Source organism: Camelina sativa, chromosome 15 (genome assembly GCF_000633955.1).
Source record: "Camelina sativa cultivar DH55 chromosome 15, Cs, whole genome shotgun sequence".
Lineage (NCBI taxonomy): Eukaryota > Viridiplantae > Streptophyta > Magnoliopsida > Brassicales > Brassicaceae > Camelina > Camelina sativa.
In genome coordinates, this window is record NC_025699.1 from 1751137 (window position 1) to 1765682 (window position 14546).

Here is a 14546-nt window from a genome sequence, read left to right on the forward strand (position 1 = left end):
AGAGAGGGCGGAGTGTACAAAGAGCGTGAACTGCTCTGGTAGCTGCTTTCATTTATAAGCTTCCTACACCCACCACGACGTCGTTCACAACAATCACATGGGCCTTCTTCTTCTTCTTCTTTGACTCAGCCCATTTGGCATGTCCTCGTGCCCAATTAACCGGTTTATTACTACTTCGGTTCTCCAAATTTTGAAGACTAATTAAATCACTCTTACATTCTAACGAAACCGGTCCTAACCAAAATATACCACTCGGACCCATGGCCAACAAAAATGAACCCAATCGTAACAAACCATCATATACCAAACGTGAGATCAAAGCAATCTCAAGTTCGAAGTTCTGACCAACAACAACAAACCCCATGAGGTCATATACTTAACACAGAAAGTGAAGTTTTTTTGTTAAACAAAACAAAGACTAATAGTAGTATTCTACAGGAGCCCCACACGTCTCTCAAAATGTAAGAAGCTTCTTCAATTAATAACTTTACATAAGAAAATATAAAGGAATTTGAAGAACCAAAAAATCCTTTACATCAACCAGAATCAGGGAACATAAGGAGGAAGACGAAAAAGTTATTGGGTTTTTCTAATAAGTTTCTGTAAGTTTTCCTTTCAAGGTCTGCTGAGATCATGGGTGCTTCTCTCAGTCGGAGAACCAGGGACAAAGGGAACAAAACCGCGACCACCAAACACTGGACGCATGAAGGCATCATCAAACTGTCTCCAGTAGTGATGGACAGTGCGTGTGGGGCGCATGAGGAACCCGCGAAGACTGTCTGGTCGTGGCACGTCATGGTGGCTCTCAGGTAACTCAAATGAATCTTGCTGTTCGCCATCGAGGAGTGGGATTTGGATTGACTTTGGAGTGTTATCGTCGGATAACATACTGGTGGTCGCTTTTTGATGTGGCATTAGGTATCTAATCAGCGGTTTGGTCAGCATACCAAACACCTGAAACCAGTCGAAACAAAAATACATGTCAGGTGTCCGGTATCAGATAAACTAAAACAGGATTAGGTGCAAATGATCCCGAATATATAAGGGAATTGGTTTCGGGTTTCTGTATACAGAAAAGGTAAATCTTTTTTAGCCATGTTAAGATTTGGTTCGGTTTCTGGACTGGTTTATCTTTAGAGAAACTGCTTCCAGTATTCCAAACCTGAGTGGGAGATATCTTACCATGGTGCTAAAAAGACAAACAGTTATAGTACTGGTAATCATGATTGCATTACCCCGCAATTCCGTGTGCCCTGATCTTGTAAACTGCATTAGAGAGCACAGATATATATAAAGAAGTTACCAGATCTGTTAGATATTCCCCAATCACCATGTGGTTGTTTGCTATCCATTAAGCTTTCAATTTACCTTATTGTAAGCAAGAGCCATAGATACAGCACCTCTCATTAGACCAGCCCACCAGATCACAACCTACACAATAGGTGAGAGAAGATAAATAAGCAACAACATTCCTCAGAACCTTTGAATACAATAGGCAAAGTAGATTGTTCTTACTTGCTGCTTGATGTCAATTTTCTCACCCTCAGTCTTCTTGGACAAGTTTGATAAGAAGGAAAGAGGAAAAACAAAAGCTGCTCTTCCAAGCATGACCAGACCCATTAGAATTGAGCTCACTGCAACTGATGTCCCCGGGCTGTCCAAAACCAAACATGTTTAACATGGTGATTATGCAAATATTCAATGAACAAAAAGAGAATTTATGTTTCTACGCGTGTCCATACCTATCACTCACGAATCTCCATTTCTCTATGTCCAATGCATCCATTCCAACGTAAAGGAAAATAAAAGTCTCAGCAAGAAACGACAAAGTAGCAAAGGCATGCCTGTATCATCGTATATGCATAGAAGGTAAGAAAGTATTGAAGATGGGAAATGTTTGAAACCCTGTTTGTCTTAACGCAAAAGATGGAGAAAATGTAGATTGTATTACTTGGTCGTTATTCTTGAGCTCTCGGTTACATTGTGCCAGGTGTAATGGGACATCACAATCCCACAGAAAAATACAGTGAGAATACCACTCAAGGTAAATAGCTGCAACCCAAACAAAATAACATCAATAACGTGTTCTTAAGATAAAACTGAATGTCTCTATGCCTAAATTATGGAAGTAATATCAGGATTCCAGGAATCTAACCTCAGCAAGCATGTATGAAAGATATGCCATAAGCATCATGAGGGCAACTTCTCGATCAGTCGAGTGCCTAAGAAATATATCCATTTTAGACCACATCACAGAACAGGCTTATGCACATATGAAGCTAAAGCGAATTATCTACCTTCCAAAATATAGCTTCTTGATGACATAAGCACTTATCAGACCAGTCTGCACAACGATGAACAACAACGAATTTGTAGTTGTAGATGGTGTTAAGTAGTAGCCAGGAGAAAGAGCAGTATAGAGAAGAAAATGGACTTACTGCAACACCAAGCAAGGTGCTCAAGATAAACAGATAGAAGAAGTTCCCAAGAAATTTAAAAGCCGCTTCATGGTTAAGGTGGGTGAGGTCAAAGCTCTGAATTGCATTGAAGAGCACAACAGATGTGGCATCGTTCACAACGCCCTCTCCAAATACAAGACTGTAAAGCAGAGGTGTCTCATCTTGATTGAGAACCTGAGTCACAAAGGAACATGTTAAATACACTTTGATTCTGGGCCTGAAGGTACTTCTGAAATTTGGCTAATCACATTACCTGCAGTGTGCATACAGAGTCGGTTGCAGCAAAAATGGCACCAATTGCTGATCAATAAACACAAAATAAATCGAGTCTTCAGGAACAGATATCAATAAAATATAGCAATAAAATAAAAGGAAAACTTGTCAACGCATTACCGAGAAAATCACCCAAGTCAAAGGTCCCAATGTCTAACTTCTTAAAGAACTGAATTGCACCTGTTTCAAACACCAAAAGAATATTACGTACCAAAATTACTAATCCGAACTAAGCTTTTAACAGGGCCATTTACAAGAAGTGGGGAGTGAGATACCTAGAGATATTATGGTGCAGGAAACTACAGTCCCAATGGCGCCAAAGGCCATAATAGTTACAAAATTCCGGAAAAATTGCTTCTTTTTTACTTGAAACCTATATATATATACAAGGACAAAGAAATAATAACTGTGGGTCACAGAAAGATCTGAAAACATAGTGTGAAAGAAAAAATATCAACCATGTCTGCAATTACGACAAAGACATAGCAGGGCCCCCTCTATTAACAGGTAGGATAAAATCAAACTAAAATTGATTATAAACGTTATAGCCACATACTATTCTGCAGTCTCACAATCACAAATACATCCAAAGCAGGTGTACGAAAGCATATTCATAGAATCAGCAATAATACATATCTTAAGAAAATGATTTAATGTAACGTTTATCAGTAAGATTTTCTGAAAATAAACGGATATTTCTTTGTTTTTACTCTATTGTACAAAACCCAACTAAAACAATTAGTACAAGAAAAGATCTATCAAATGCTATGAACCTATCATCAAAAGCATGAAGTAAAATGATCAGTATGGATGTAGAAAGAAACTTACCCTGCATTGAATATAATGGGTGGCAAAAGATATATAAAGAAAAGATCTTCACTGAAGACCAACAAATGTGAGTTCTTCCCTCTACTAATCAACAAAATGACGACACCAGTACAAAGCCCCTACAGCCAAATGTTTGAAAAGTCATTTAAACGAGAGAAGCTCCCACAGTAACATCTATAGCTACCATTCTACGCCTACAGGATGGGACGGATGAAAAGAACTTACAATCAATAAAGCAGTAATGGATTCGTTCATCCATCGATTCTCCTCCAAAAGATGCCCAATCACGATACAGGCACATAGAAGAGCGACAAAGAGATTAAGTGAAACAACGGAGGCGTGATCAGAGGTTGACACTGACAACAGTTTAGATGTAACAGAATCTAAAAGAGTCATCTTCCTGAACCACTTTCTTTTTACTTCTTTCAAATTTTGTATCTTCAGAAAGCAAAATTTATGAAGACCTCAACAAATATCTGACTGGGGTATTATTAAAAATATCTCATCTTTCAGGACCCTCCATTCCCACAATTCCCTGTATTACTATTATTAAAACACCAAACAAAATATCAGAATCAGCAACCGCAACAAGGATCTTAACAATGAAGGCAAAATCTGAAACTGTAAAAGTAGAAACAAAGCAACGAATCTAGAATCGCCAAAATTTAATATATAGAGGGTGAGAAATCCGAATGGCAAACCTGAAGGGCTTCCAAGGAATAATAAGGATATTTGTGATTTGCAGCAGCGAAAGACACAAACAATACGAGACAAGGACGATAGATACAGAGAAAGATTAAACAAGAAAATGCAAAGCTACGAAGCTAAACCTGAGATTCTTCTTCTAAACGTTCGTTCATGCAAAAAAAAAAAAAAACACAAACGGAGACGCGATTGGAAAAGAAACGAATTACCCACCCGAAGAGAAAGCTAAAAGGATTTTTGATTTCGCCCGGAGAAACAAACAATTTCACAGCGAGACTGGGGGGAAGGAAGAAGAAGAGACACGTGTAGGGTGGGTGATTGCGTTGAGAGAGAGAGATGTGAAAAAAGAGGATTCGTAACGCAAACGTAAAATAATTAAAAGAAAACAAAGAAGGAAATAAGATTAAATGATTAGGCGGCTGTATAGCCGTTATTTTGATTCGCTAGATCATTCTGGACTCTTGATTTATATCAGAGTTACTGTGGACCTTGTCGTAGACAATCAATCTCCTGAATAGGTGATATTTTTGTTTTTTTCTCTCATTTATTTATCAGACAGAGATGTTGATAAGTGATAACAATTATCTATCTGCTGGGACATAATAAGAAACTTATTTTTTAATAGAAACAAAACACTTTACTCTTTTCTTGTGTTTATGTATTGTTTACATCTATTAAAATTGGAAAACAATGTTTTTTTTTGGATCCCATAGGAAGCAGCTGCTATTTTAGCCTAAGCAGAACGTAGATGATAATATTAATCATTTACTTACTGTAGTTATCAAAACAAGTTATAAAAGAAAAAATATCAATAATGTAGCCTTTGTTTGGGGGGTCTGAACCTAGAAGGTGACAAAAGTTCATATGGATCTTGTGTTCAACGGATATCTCATGAATTTTATCATGATTACCAATGCGTTGTCGCCATTTCATGTGATTCGACCTAGGATGTAGAAGATCATAACATAAGTTATTCGGCAGATTTTGATTTTTGTTGGAATTTCTCCCACTGAATTCCAACTCGAGGTAAAACAGGTTTCTTCTTTTTGTTTCGTATTACCGGTTTCTATTGTTTCTCTAGATTTCTTTAATTTCGTCATTGTCATAAGCACAGTATGATCTTCGATATTGGTCCACGATCGAAAAGGAAGACGTATTACTACACAACGTTCCTAAGAACCATATTGGCAAATATGAAACTTGGCATTTTTTTTTATTAATTATACGTGTACGTAGTTTGTTAATACGTACTAAAACTATATTATTATTTCTGCCGACAACATGTTTTAACAAAATTAACATTTAATTTAGCTAAATTAACCATGATTGATGATCCGATCTCGTGAGACCAATATACAAATACAACTGTCTTACGTAGATAGTACCATAATTGGCATATAAGATCTAATTATGGCGCTCCACGTTAAAGTACAAGTTATATATTAATTGTAGAGAAATTAAGCAGACAAAAGTACAAAAATAGTCTGTGAGCCTACTATTTTATTCGACAGTAAAATTCTATACTCCTATATGACGTATGGAAGCTTTTTTTTGAAAGAGTAGATTGTCCTCGTCCGTGTGTGTACGTATTGTGTTATCTCTTCTACTTATTAATGGATGTAACAAGTAAATGTAAATAACTTAAGAACATAAAACAAGAATACCTAACGTTAAGAGGGGTGACAACATCCACAACAGATGAGGAGCCATTGGATTTGAAGCTGCAATGATGGGTGTGTTAGCTAGCGTCTAATAATTTAAAGACTGTATGTCATCTTTCCGTTGTTTGTTGATAGACCTAACAAGTTGTATCAAGCAAACCGTGATGAATTGAGCAAAAAAAATCAAGAAGAAATCAAATTCTCTATTCAAGCAAGAACCATATGCATCTGGATAGAGAGTCATCAAGGGCCATGACAGTAACTTGTTTATACAACACGCCTCAGAATTTATCAGGCCGGTTTCTTTCAGTTTTTCTCTCACTTGCACCAAACCGAACCGGATTTTAGAATTTCCGGTTTAGTAAATTGAGAAAGCCGACACGCAGTTCAGCTCTATGACTTGGATTCGGCACGTAGTACAACACAGATATATTATTCCATACCTGCCCCACACAGAGGAAACAGCGAATCGAATAATGTCAGGTCTGGTCGCGACGTTGCCGTTGCCGTTGCCGTCGCCGTCGCCGTCGTCAGCGCCGAGATCCGCCTCTGAATTCTTCTCGGATCCTTACGATTCCCATCCTCTATGGTTCAAACCTTCCCTCTTCCTTTCCCCTGGCTTCGACTCCGAGTCCTACATCTCAGAGCTCCGCACTTTCGTTCCCTTCGACACTCTCCGATCCCAGCTCCGGTCACACCTAGCATCCCTGAACCGAGAACTTGTTGACCTAATCAATAGAGACTACGCCGATTTCGTTAATTTGAGCACTAAGCTCGTGGATATCGATGCCGCTGTTATCCGCATGCGCGCCCCTCTCCTTGAGCTCCGTGAGAAGATCACTGGGTTTCGTGGATCTGTGGAGGCCGCGCTTTTCTCTCTTAGGAATGGATTGCATCAACGTTCCGATGCTGCTGCTTCCAGGGAGGTTCTTGAATTGTTGCTTAATACGTTTCATGTGGTCTCCAAGGTACCTCATGATTTTTAGTTTATTGAATCTTCACTGGGCAAGTGTTTTATCTATGCGTGATCCTTAATTGTACAATGTAGGTTGAAAAGCTAATTAAAGTTCTACCAACTACACCTTGTCATTGGCAAAACGAGGATGCTAAATCCTTGGTAAGGAGTTGTATGAGTGATGAAATTCCCACGGAGCAAGATGGAACAACCATGAGAGAAACACAGAGCATGCTTTTGGAAAGAATCGCTAGTGAAGTGAATCGCCTCAAGTTTTATATGGCTCATGCACAGGTCTTCATCATGCTTTTACTCTTCCTTAAGCTTGTGTAATCTCTCTTGTTCTGCTAAAACTCTAGTGTAGTTGTTAGGCCTCAGAAGACAGTATAAAGTCTTACAATTGATGCTTACTATCTTGTTATGTTATGTCAGTACAGAACTTGCCTTTCATTGAGAACATGGAGAAGAGTATTCAGATCGCTAGTGTGTTATTGGATGCTAACCTGGGTCATTGTTTCATTGATGGTCTAAACAACAGCGACACAAGCGTCCTTTACAACTGCTTACGTGCATATGCTGCCATTGATAACACCAATAATGCAGAAGAAATTTTTCGTACAACGATTGTGGCTCCATTTATACATAAAATTATTTCACATGAAACATCAGCGGATGCTACTGGAATATCTGGAGATGAACTTGAAAACGATTACAAACAGATCAAGCATTTTATTGCAAAGGACTGTAAATTGCTGCTAGAAATATCTTCAACGGGTAATTCGCTCAAATCTCTGTGTGATCATAGTTTTTGTAGATCTCCAATCATCTTTTAAAGTTCCATTTTTCTCTGGCAAAGAAGTTTTCCTGTTATATATTCTAAGAAGGATTTTACGCAATTATACAGTAACCTAAATTTCATGGCTTATTATCTTCATATTTTAATGTGACATTGTTTCCTTCTGATTCTTTTCATGGTATATTTCACTCATTGTACACTTTTCTTGTATCTTGCTGTTAAAACAGACAAATCGGGTTTGCATGTCTTTAACTTCTTGGCAAATTCAATCCTGAAAGAAGTTCTTTTGGCAATCCAGAAAGTCAAACCAGGAGCATTTTCTCCTGGAAGGCCTACCGAGTTCTTGAAGAATTACAAGGCAAGCTTGGATTTCTTGGCATATCTTGAAGGTAGAGTAACTGATCTACATTATTATCGGAGTTGGTGGTGAAATTATATTTTAGATTATTTTCAGAATATTCATACCATATACTTTTTGTGAAGGTTATTGTCCGTCAAGGTCTGCTGTAACCAAGTTTCGAGCTGAAGCTATATGTATTGAATTCATGAAACAATGGAATGTGGGAGTGTACTTTTCACTCAGGTACTTGAGAGTTATAATAAATGGCTGTTGGCTTACCATTATAATACTGGCTTCTCAGATTCTCTAACTCGAAAATACATAATTTCAGGTTTCAGGAGATAGCTGGAGGCTTGGATTCTGCTCTTACTTCCTCTTCTCTTGTTTTCATTCAGGATTCTGACTCAGATAAACCGAGTTCGCCCAACTTAATGCTCAGACAGAGCGTTACTCTTTTGGAAAGCTTGCGATCATGCTGGAAAGAAGATGTTCTCGTTTTCTCTGCTGCTGATAAATTTCTTCGCTTGACCTTGCAGCTTCTCTCCAGGTTTGTGAAATTTGACTTTAATATTATCACCTCTGACTAGTTTTTGTTTCAGTTCTAATTTTGATAATGTGTTGATAACATGTAGATATTGTAATTGGGTGTCATCTGTCGTGAATACTAGAAAGAGTAATGCCAGCCCGAGTCCTGGATGTGAATGGGCACTTTCAGCCACTGCAGAAGACTTTATATATGTAAGTCACTTTTTATGTGGATTGTTTCTCAGTTACTTTGGAGTTCTTTGAGATTTCTGCAATTATGTTCTGTTGGATATAGCTTAATAACTGTTTTCAAATTTATTTTGTTGTGAACTTTTTATTTTAGTAGAGTGAAAAAATTGCTATGGTAACCAAGTAAACTCGAACTATCTGATTTTCACACACATACATGAATGCTGGTTACATAGATCATATGGTTGATCGTTTGAAATTACATTTACATGTTACCTCCCTTGTAGGTTATACATGATGTACATTGTCTAGTCTCAGAAGTTCGTGGCGATTATGCTGGACATATATCACACCATTTATCCTCATGCTCCTCTGGAGTTCTGGATGTGGTGAGGAAGAGCATGTTACACGGTGGAGAATCATTAGAGAACGTCATACCTTTAGTTACCAAGACAATAATTGAAGTCATTGTTGATAAATCTGTTGAGGTAAAGCCATGGAGAAAAGAAAAACCCCTTTTTTAAGTTATGCACTTCAAGATCTGCTAGAACAGTGTTGAATACAGTTTGCTTTATAGTTGAATAGGTTACAGTTAAAATCCTACTATCTGTACATATTCTAGTATTAGTGGTAAATGATTTCTTCTTTCCTATAGGGCCTAAGGCAGCTGCGGGGGATAACCGCAACATTTATGATGCCTAATAAACCACTGCCTGTCAGGCACTCACCGTATGTCATTGGACTACTGCGTCCACTAAAGGTATTCATGTAGCTTTGGAGTTGTGGTTTTAAGTTCAAAATTACTTGACTGATGAGTTCTGAAGTGTGAATTATTGCATCGTTTGTATTAATAGGACTTTTTGGAGGGAGATAAGGCTAGACATTACTTGACCCACGAAACAAAGGAGGAGTTATTGCTTGGCACTGTCACTGAAATTTCCAGGCGTTATTATGAATTAGCTGCTGAACTTGTTAGCGAGGTAAGTATTTTTGTTATAAACACTTTCTAAGTATAATAAACAAGTGAGTGAGACCCTAGCTTTTATAAATCAAGATAGAAAACACATCTAATGTTCTCATCATTTTTCAATATGCAAGAAAAAAGAAGATTTGTTGGTGAAAAAGAAAACAAATCTTATAGATTTTAACAACAGGAGTTGAATAGACAAATAACCCTAGTAGCTATAACCAAAACCAGAATCTTTTTTCCTGAAAATCGTATTCAAATTCTTATTATTACTATAAAGATGTAGATATGGTTGGATTATGTGTAGTAAAATGCGGTAAATATGTTGCAGGCGAGAAAAAGAGAGACAGTGCTTCAGAAACACAGACAAAATGCACAGAAACGAGCAGGTGCAGCATCAAGTTTATCTGACCAGAATGTATCTGAAACAGACAAGATGTGTATGCAATTGTTCCTTGATCTTCAGGTAACCCTCCTCATGATGTTTCATTGCGTTCTCTGGAAATAGTAGTTTGAGAAAGAAGTATAATCTTTAGTTGAAATGTATCTTACCAGGAATATGGCCGAAACATTTCTGAGCTGGGGTTAAATCCGGCAGATATCCCGCCTTATTGTTCCCTCTGGCAATGCGTCGCACCTGCGGATAGGCAAAACACAACTAGTGTTTGAGGACGCGCACTGCTATACAACATGGCGGTATCATAACTTATAATACAAACTAGCTTATTTCCTTTCGCAATGCATAATTGCTGGCTAAAATTAGAGCAGTGATATCTATATATATAAAGTTAGCTTTTCTCACTCGTGGTGCAGCCACCTCAGCTGCCACGTCAGCCACATCTTATTTAATTTTATGGGCCTTACAAATTTTAATAAGCCATTTACAAATTTTATGGGCCTTACTTTCAAAGAATCAAGGAAACACAACTACAAATTAGTTAAAATAATTATTTGGCAGCACTTCACAAATCCATCACCAAAGACAAAGACGCAAAGAGATGAACACACATTTAATAAAGTAAGAAGATTCAGATATATGAATGTCATAATCAGATAACCGTAACACAAAATTATATGAAAAAGACAAACGAAGAAACAAAAAAACAATTTGGACTTTATAAAATTACAGCAAGATAAACAAGAAAATTAATTTTCCCCAAAACACAACTTACATCGAATAAAACAAAATCACTCACAGGACAAACGAGAAAAAAATTACAAGAAATAACACAAAACAACTCACAACTTAATTAGGAAACTTAAAAAAAGCCAACATATTTTCATATAAACAAATTTGCAACCCACTTGACATTCACCTTTAACAAAATCAACAAGGGATAACCAAATATCCCCAATAGATGCGAAGCGAGCAACGAATCAACCAAATACGCAAACCCCAAAAAAAAAAAATCAAGGAAAAACGGTTAAGATAGGAATGACTGAAAAAAACAATTACGAGCATCAAAGACATAAGTTTAATCCTCAAACAGACCTCTAGATCGGAAAATTGCTCTTCTCCTATTCGTTCACGAGGACATCGGATTTTGAAAAAGAACAAATCAATTTCAACTCAATAACATACAAATAATAGTCTAATTAACCCACAAATTATAAACCTTACAGAGAAATTGGGTCTGAATGAAACAAACAAAAATAGCCTAGAAAGAAAATTGATAATAAAATCCACAATAAATAACTTATTTATTTTTCTTAATAAAATCCACAATATTTTTCACTCCAAACACTAAAACATTGACAAAAAAAATTACTCCAACAGTTTACGAAATACATATGAAAATATTAAATAACAATCCAACCACAAAATAGAAAATAATAATAAATTAATGACAACTAACAGCTACAACAAAACAACAACTTCAACTAAACAATGTTAACTTCTAATAATAACTTGTTTTAAAAGCATTATAAACACACAAAATGATCTCATTTTTTCTTTAAAACAGCAAACTAAATTATACTTACTCCAAAACATATTTTTATTAAAATATCCAACAAAACAACATAAGCAACCAAAACTAAATACAAAAACAAACGTAAAGATGAATTTACAAAAACCAAAAAAAATATACACAACAAAACTCAGAATACACCTTCATCTAACTACTACGCGCGGATCGATTGCTAGTATTACTATAAATGTCATTTGCACATGTAAATTGTCCTCTGATTTTAGAATCTGATTTCTTTTTATGACAAAGACCGCGTTAAGAGGTTATAGTAGAGAGCTGACAAGTACCAAAGATGTTTCGATGTTCTTTCAGTTACTACTTTTCTTTTTTGAAATCACGAATTCACCGATTGTAAAAATCGATATCACAAAACCTTTGAATCGTATTATATTATCTTTTCCGTGTTGTATCGTATTATCTCTTTTACCTACGAAATTTATCAAGTAAAAGTAATATAACCTAAGGACATAAACCTGCTTCTCTATCTCTATTGTTGTTACATCTCAAATAAACTCTATTTATATTCTCTACAACTCTCCAATCATTGGAAGAACTCCTATGGCTTCATCTCACAGAACACTCGCTCCAACTGTTTCTGGAGCGCTTGCGGGTAGGCGCGATCTTGCTGAATGCCAAAAAAAAACGAGGAAGAAAAGTAAAGTTTTAAACTCTGTTTAAAAAGAGAGATCATAAATGTGAAGCGAACCTGGCATACCCGTGACATTTGTTATAAGATTCAGATTTTTTAGAGCAGCAAGTGCTTTTAAGCTATTCCCAGTACCTAACAACAACAAGCTCCTCATAAGCTGCTTTTGTTCTCTGGGACTGGAAGTTTTGGCTGCAGCTTCTTCAAAAGCATGCAAGTCGTTTGGAGAGAGACAAGGGAGCGAAAGCAAAACCTGATAATATCAGAATAAACATGATCAAAACTCAAAAGCCAAGGTAAATGAAGTATCATACAGCAGGCAAAAGGACTCAACCATGAATGTTTCTGGTTTAAACTCACCTGGCGAGGAGCTGGGTCTCTGTCAGAAAGATAGATAAATATTTCACGGCATATATTAACTAAATCAGGGCTGTTAATGGCATTGGACTCCATGCTTAAGCCGCGGATGACTGCTGTGAACAAATCTTTTGAAACAAATTCTCGTAGCTCCACGTTATTTGTTAGTATAGCTAGAAGAACAACAACATCACAAAAACAACAGACTTTGGTGGTCGCTTCTCCATCTGTCCAGGTAAAGGCTTCTAAACAGATCTGCAGTGCTGGTAGAGCTACACTTTTGTGATTCAGGAGGAAACTACAATCCAATTCATTTTTTCCCGTTATTTTGGATTTTATCAAACAACTTTTAATCTGAAGTATATAGGGGGTAGTATACTTACCCCACCATAGAGTTGGATCTGAACGCAAGTAAATCTGTGAGAGTAGACATATCCACACGACCAACACGGCCTGAATGTTCCAAAACCGGAAGTCTTTTGTTTAGTCCAGGAGAAGCCATTGTTGAAAAGAGAGTCGCAATTTCCCGAGTTAAGTCTCTTAAAAGTTTTTCTTCCATCACTTCAAGTTTCATGTCTGATCCACTTTGTACGCCAATTAAGTCCGGAACCTTTGCTCTGCCCTCGTGCAGAAGACCGGCCCAAGATGAGCTGAGAGCTTGCTGACAGTGGATAAACAATGGGTGCAGAAGTATTCCTAGCCATGAATCCCACATATCCGCGGGACAAGATTTGACTATATAGATTATAAAGGTATGAATAAACAGCCGAATGTGCCTGAATTCCATCGACTGCAAATTTTCCATGAGTGCCATCGCAACATAGTTAGCATCTAAGCATTTAAAGAATGTCTCTCCAATGGTTGTTGATAGGCCCAACACGTTGTATCTAAATGTGTAAACAAACACTAATGAGTTATAAATCAGAGATTTATCAAATACTCTATGTAAGGCTAGCTCAAAAGGAGGATACTAGAAACTCACCCACTCTCTCGGATACCTTTCAACCAATTTCGTATATCAGATTCACTTGCCTCGGCCTTTCCTTCTTTAGTTCCATCGAACGACCCATCAGCATAAACCGATACGCCTTTTGACAATTTAGGAATTGCTTCACCAGGGAGACTGCATCGCTCAGCATCAGTCATTGTCATTGCTGCCCTAAGTTCTGGAGGTAATGTTTGAATTACAGAGGGTGACCAAAGGGAATGAAGAGCACGGAGTAGCTGTATATATATAAAAAAGGAATGTTGTCATGTTATTCTTGCAAAAACAAAAACAAAAAATCATACCAATATAGGACTAAGGAACTTCATTACGAATTAAACTAAACATTTTCAGGGCATACTTTTAAGAGGGGTGGCAACATCCAAGAAAGATGAGGAGCCATAGGATGTGAAGCTGGAGTTGTCACAGAGGTCTTGTTCAAATTGCTTTTTCTGTATCCACTTCTCTTGAGTGCTTTCTCAAAAAATGTAACAGTGTGGAATATAGACCACATGAATGATGTGTTGGAGCATAAGCGAACAAGACCCACTGGATCTGATAGATAATTGTTCTGCCACTCCAGTTGGATCCACTGCTGACTCAATGGTTCCAATAACCAAGCAAGAACTTCTTGCTGTTGTTGAGCTCTGCGCCAGGTTTAAATTATATCTAAGAACATGACTAATCCGAAGCTGGATATATGCAATCAATTATACTTCATTTTGAATCAAATATTACCCTGCTGAGGAAGCCATAATAAGAAATGCTTCACCCAGAATGTTATGCTCCCCACGGAGTAAAGTTCCTTCTTTTTCCAAATACCCCATTGTATCAGCAATACCCTGCGCAAAATTATGTCTGTAAAGATGACGACTTTTTTTGTGCTATAG

General features: G+C 37.2%; 3 protein-coding genes across 7 annotated transcripts in view; 1 reads left to right on the forward strand and 2 right to left on the reverse strand.

Moving 5' to 3' along the window:
• Positions 377–4631, reverse strand: LOC104744628 (sodium/hydrogen exchanger 2-like). Of its 4 annotated transcripts, none has more exons than XM_010465705.2 (15): positions 4479–4631; positions 3786–4095; positions 3561–3679; positions 3008–3105; positions 2853–2912; positions 2713–2759; positions 2439–2633; positions 2298–2344; positions 2156–2222; positions 1952–2052; positions 1743–1844; positions 1516–1654; positions 1369–1431; positions 1183–1266; positions 377–954 (listed from the first exon to the last, which is right to left on the reverse strand). In XM_010465705.2, exons 2-15 carry the CDS (start codon positions 3954–3956, stop codon positions 616–618), a joined length of 1632 nt encoding a protein of 543 aa, XP_010464007.1. In that variant the 5' UTR covers positions 3957–4095; positions 4479–4631; the 3' UTR covers positions 377–615. The 4 variants fall into 4 exon arrangements, with proteins under 4 accessions (XP_010464007.1, XP_010464005.1, XP_010464006.1 ...); XM_010465703.2 differs by having other exon boundaries at positions 3786–4103; XM_010465704.2 differs by having other exon boundaries at positions 4262–4631.
• On the forward strand, positions 6403–10596 carry LOC104744630 (conserved oligomeric Golgi complex subunit 2-like). The gene is made up of 12 exons (XM_010465706.2): positions 6403–6894; positions 6975–7175; positions 7319–7655; positions 7905–8066; positions 8161–8260; positions 8349–8564; positions 8650–8755; positions 9019–9219; positions 9387–9491; positions 9586–9711; positions 10030–10164; positions 10254–10596. The coding sequence occupies exons 1-12, from the start codon at positions 6403–6405 to the stop codon at positions 10365–10367; spliced, it is 2295 nt and encodes a 764-aa protein (XP_010464008.1). The 3' UTR covers positions 10368–10596.
• The window catches only part of LOC104744631 (protein HASTY 1), an 8618-nt gene continuing 6087 nt past the window's right edge, over positions 12016–14546 (reverse strand). Inside the window, exons 17-22 of one of the 2 annotated variants that reach the window (XM_019237336.1) lie at positions 14018–14303; positions 13654–13895; positions 13055–13558; positions 12675–12969; positions 12450–12567; positions 12016–12293 (exon numbers count right to left, since the gene is read on the reverse strand). In XM_019237336.1, the coding sequence (XP_019092881.1) occupies positions 12238–12293; positions 12450–12567; positions 12675–12969; positions 13055–13558; positions 13654–13895; positions 14018–14303 (1501 nt within the window). In that variant the 3' untranslated portion in view covers positions 12016–12237. Of the gene's footprint in view, positions 12294–12383; positions 12568–12674; positions 12970–13054; positions 13559–13653; positions 13896–14017; positions 14304–14546 lie in introns of both variants that reach the window. The other variant, XM_010469713.2, reaches the window with a different exon arrangement.

Bases quoted from the DNA above. Each gene is read 5' to 3' on its own strand.
- LOC104744630 (XM_010465706.2), top strand. From the start codon at position 6,403: ATGTCAGGTCTGGTCGCGACGTTGCCGTTGCCGTTGCCGTCGCCGTCG. The intron at 8,565-8,649 runs GTTTGTGAAATT...GATAACATGTAG, and splicing joins ACCTTGCAGCTTCTCTCCAG to ATATTGTAATTGGGTGTCAT. The intron at 9,220-9,386 runs GTAAAGCCATGG...TCTTTCCTATAG, and splicing joins TTGTTGATAAATCTGTTGAG to GGCCTAAGGCAGCTGCGGGG.
- LOC104744628 (XM_010465705.2), bottom strand. From the start codon at position 3,956: ATGACTCTTTTAGATTCTGTTACATCTAAACTGTTGTCAGTGTCAACC. The intron at 2,345-2,438 runs GTAAGTCCATTT...ATCGTTGTGCAG, and splicing joins GCACCTTGCTTGGTGTTGCA to ACTGGTCTGATAAGTGCTTA. The intron at 1,655-1,742 runs GTATGGACACGC...GGTTTTGGACAG, and splicing joins TGGAGATTCGTGAGTGATAG to CCCGGGGACATCAGTTGCAG.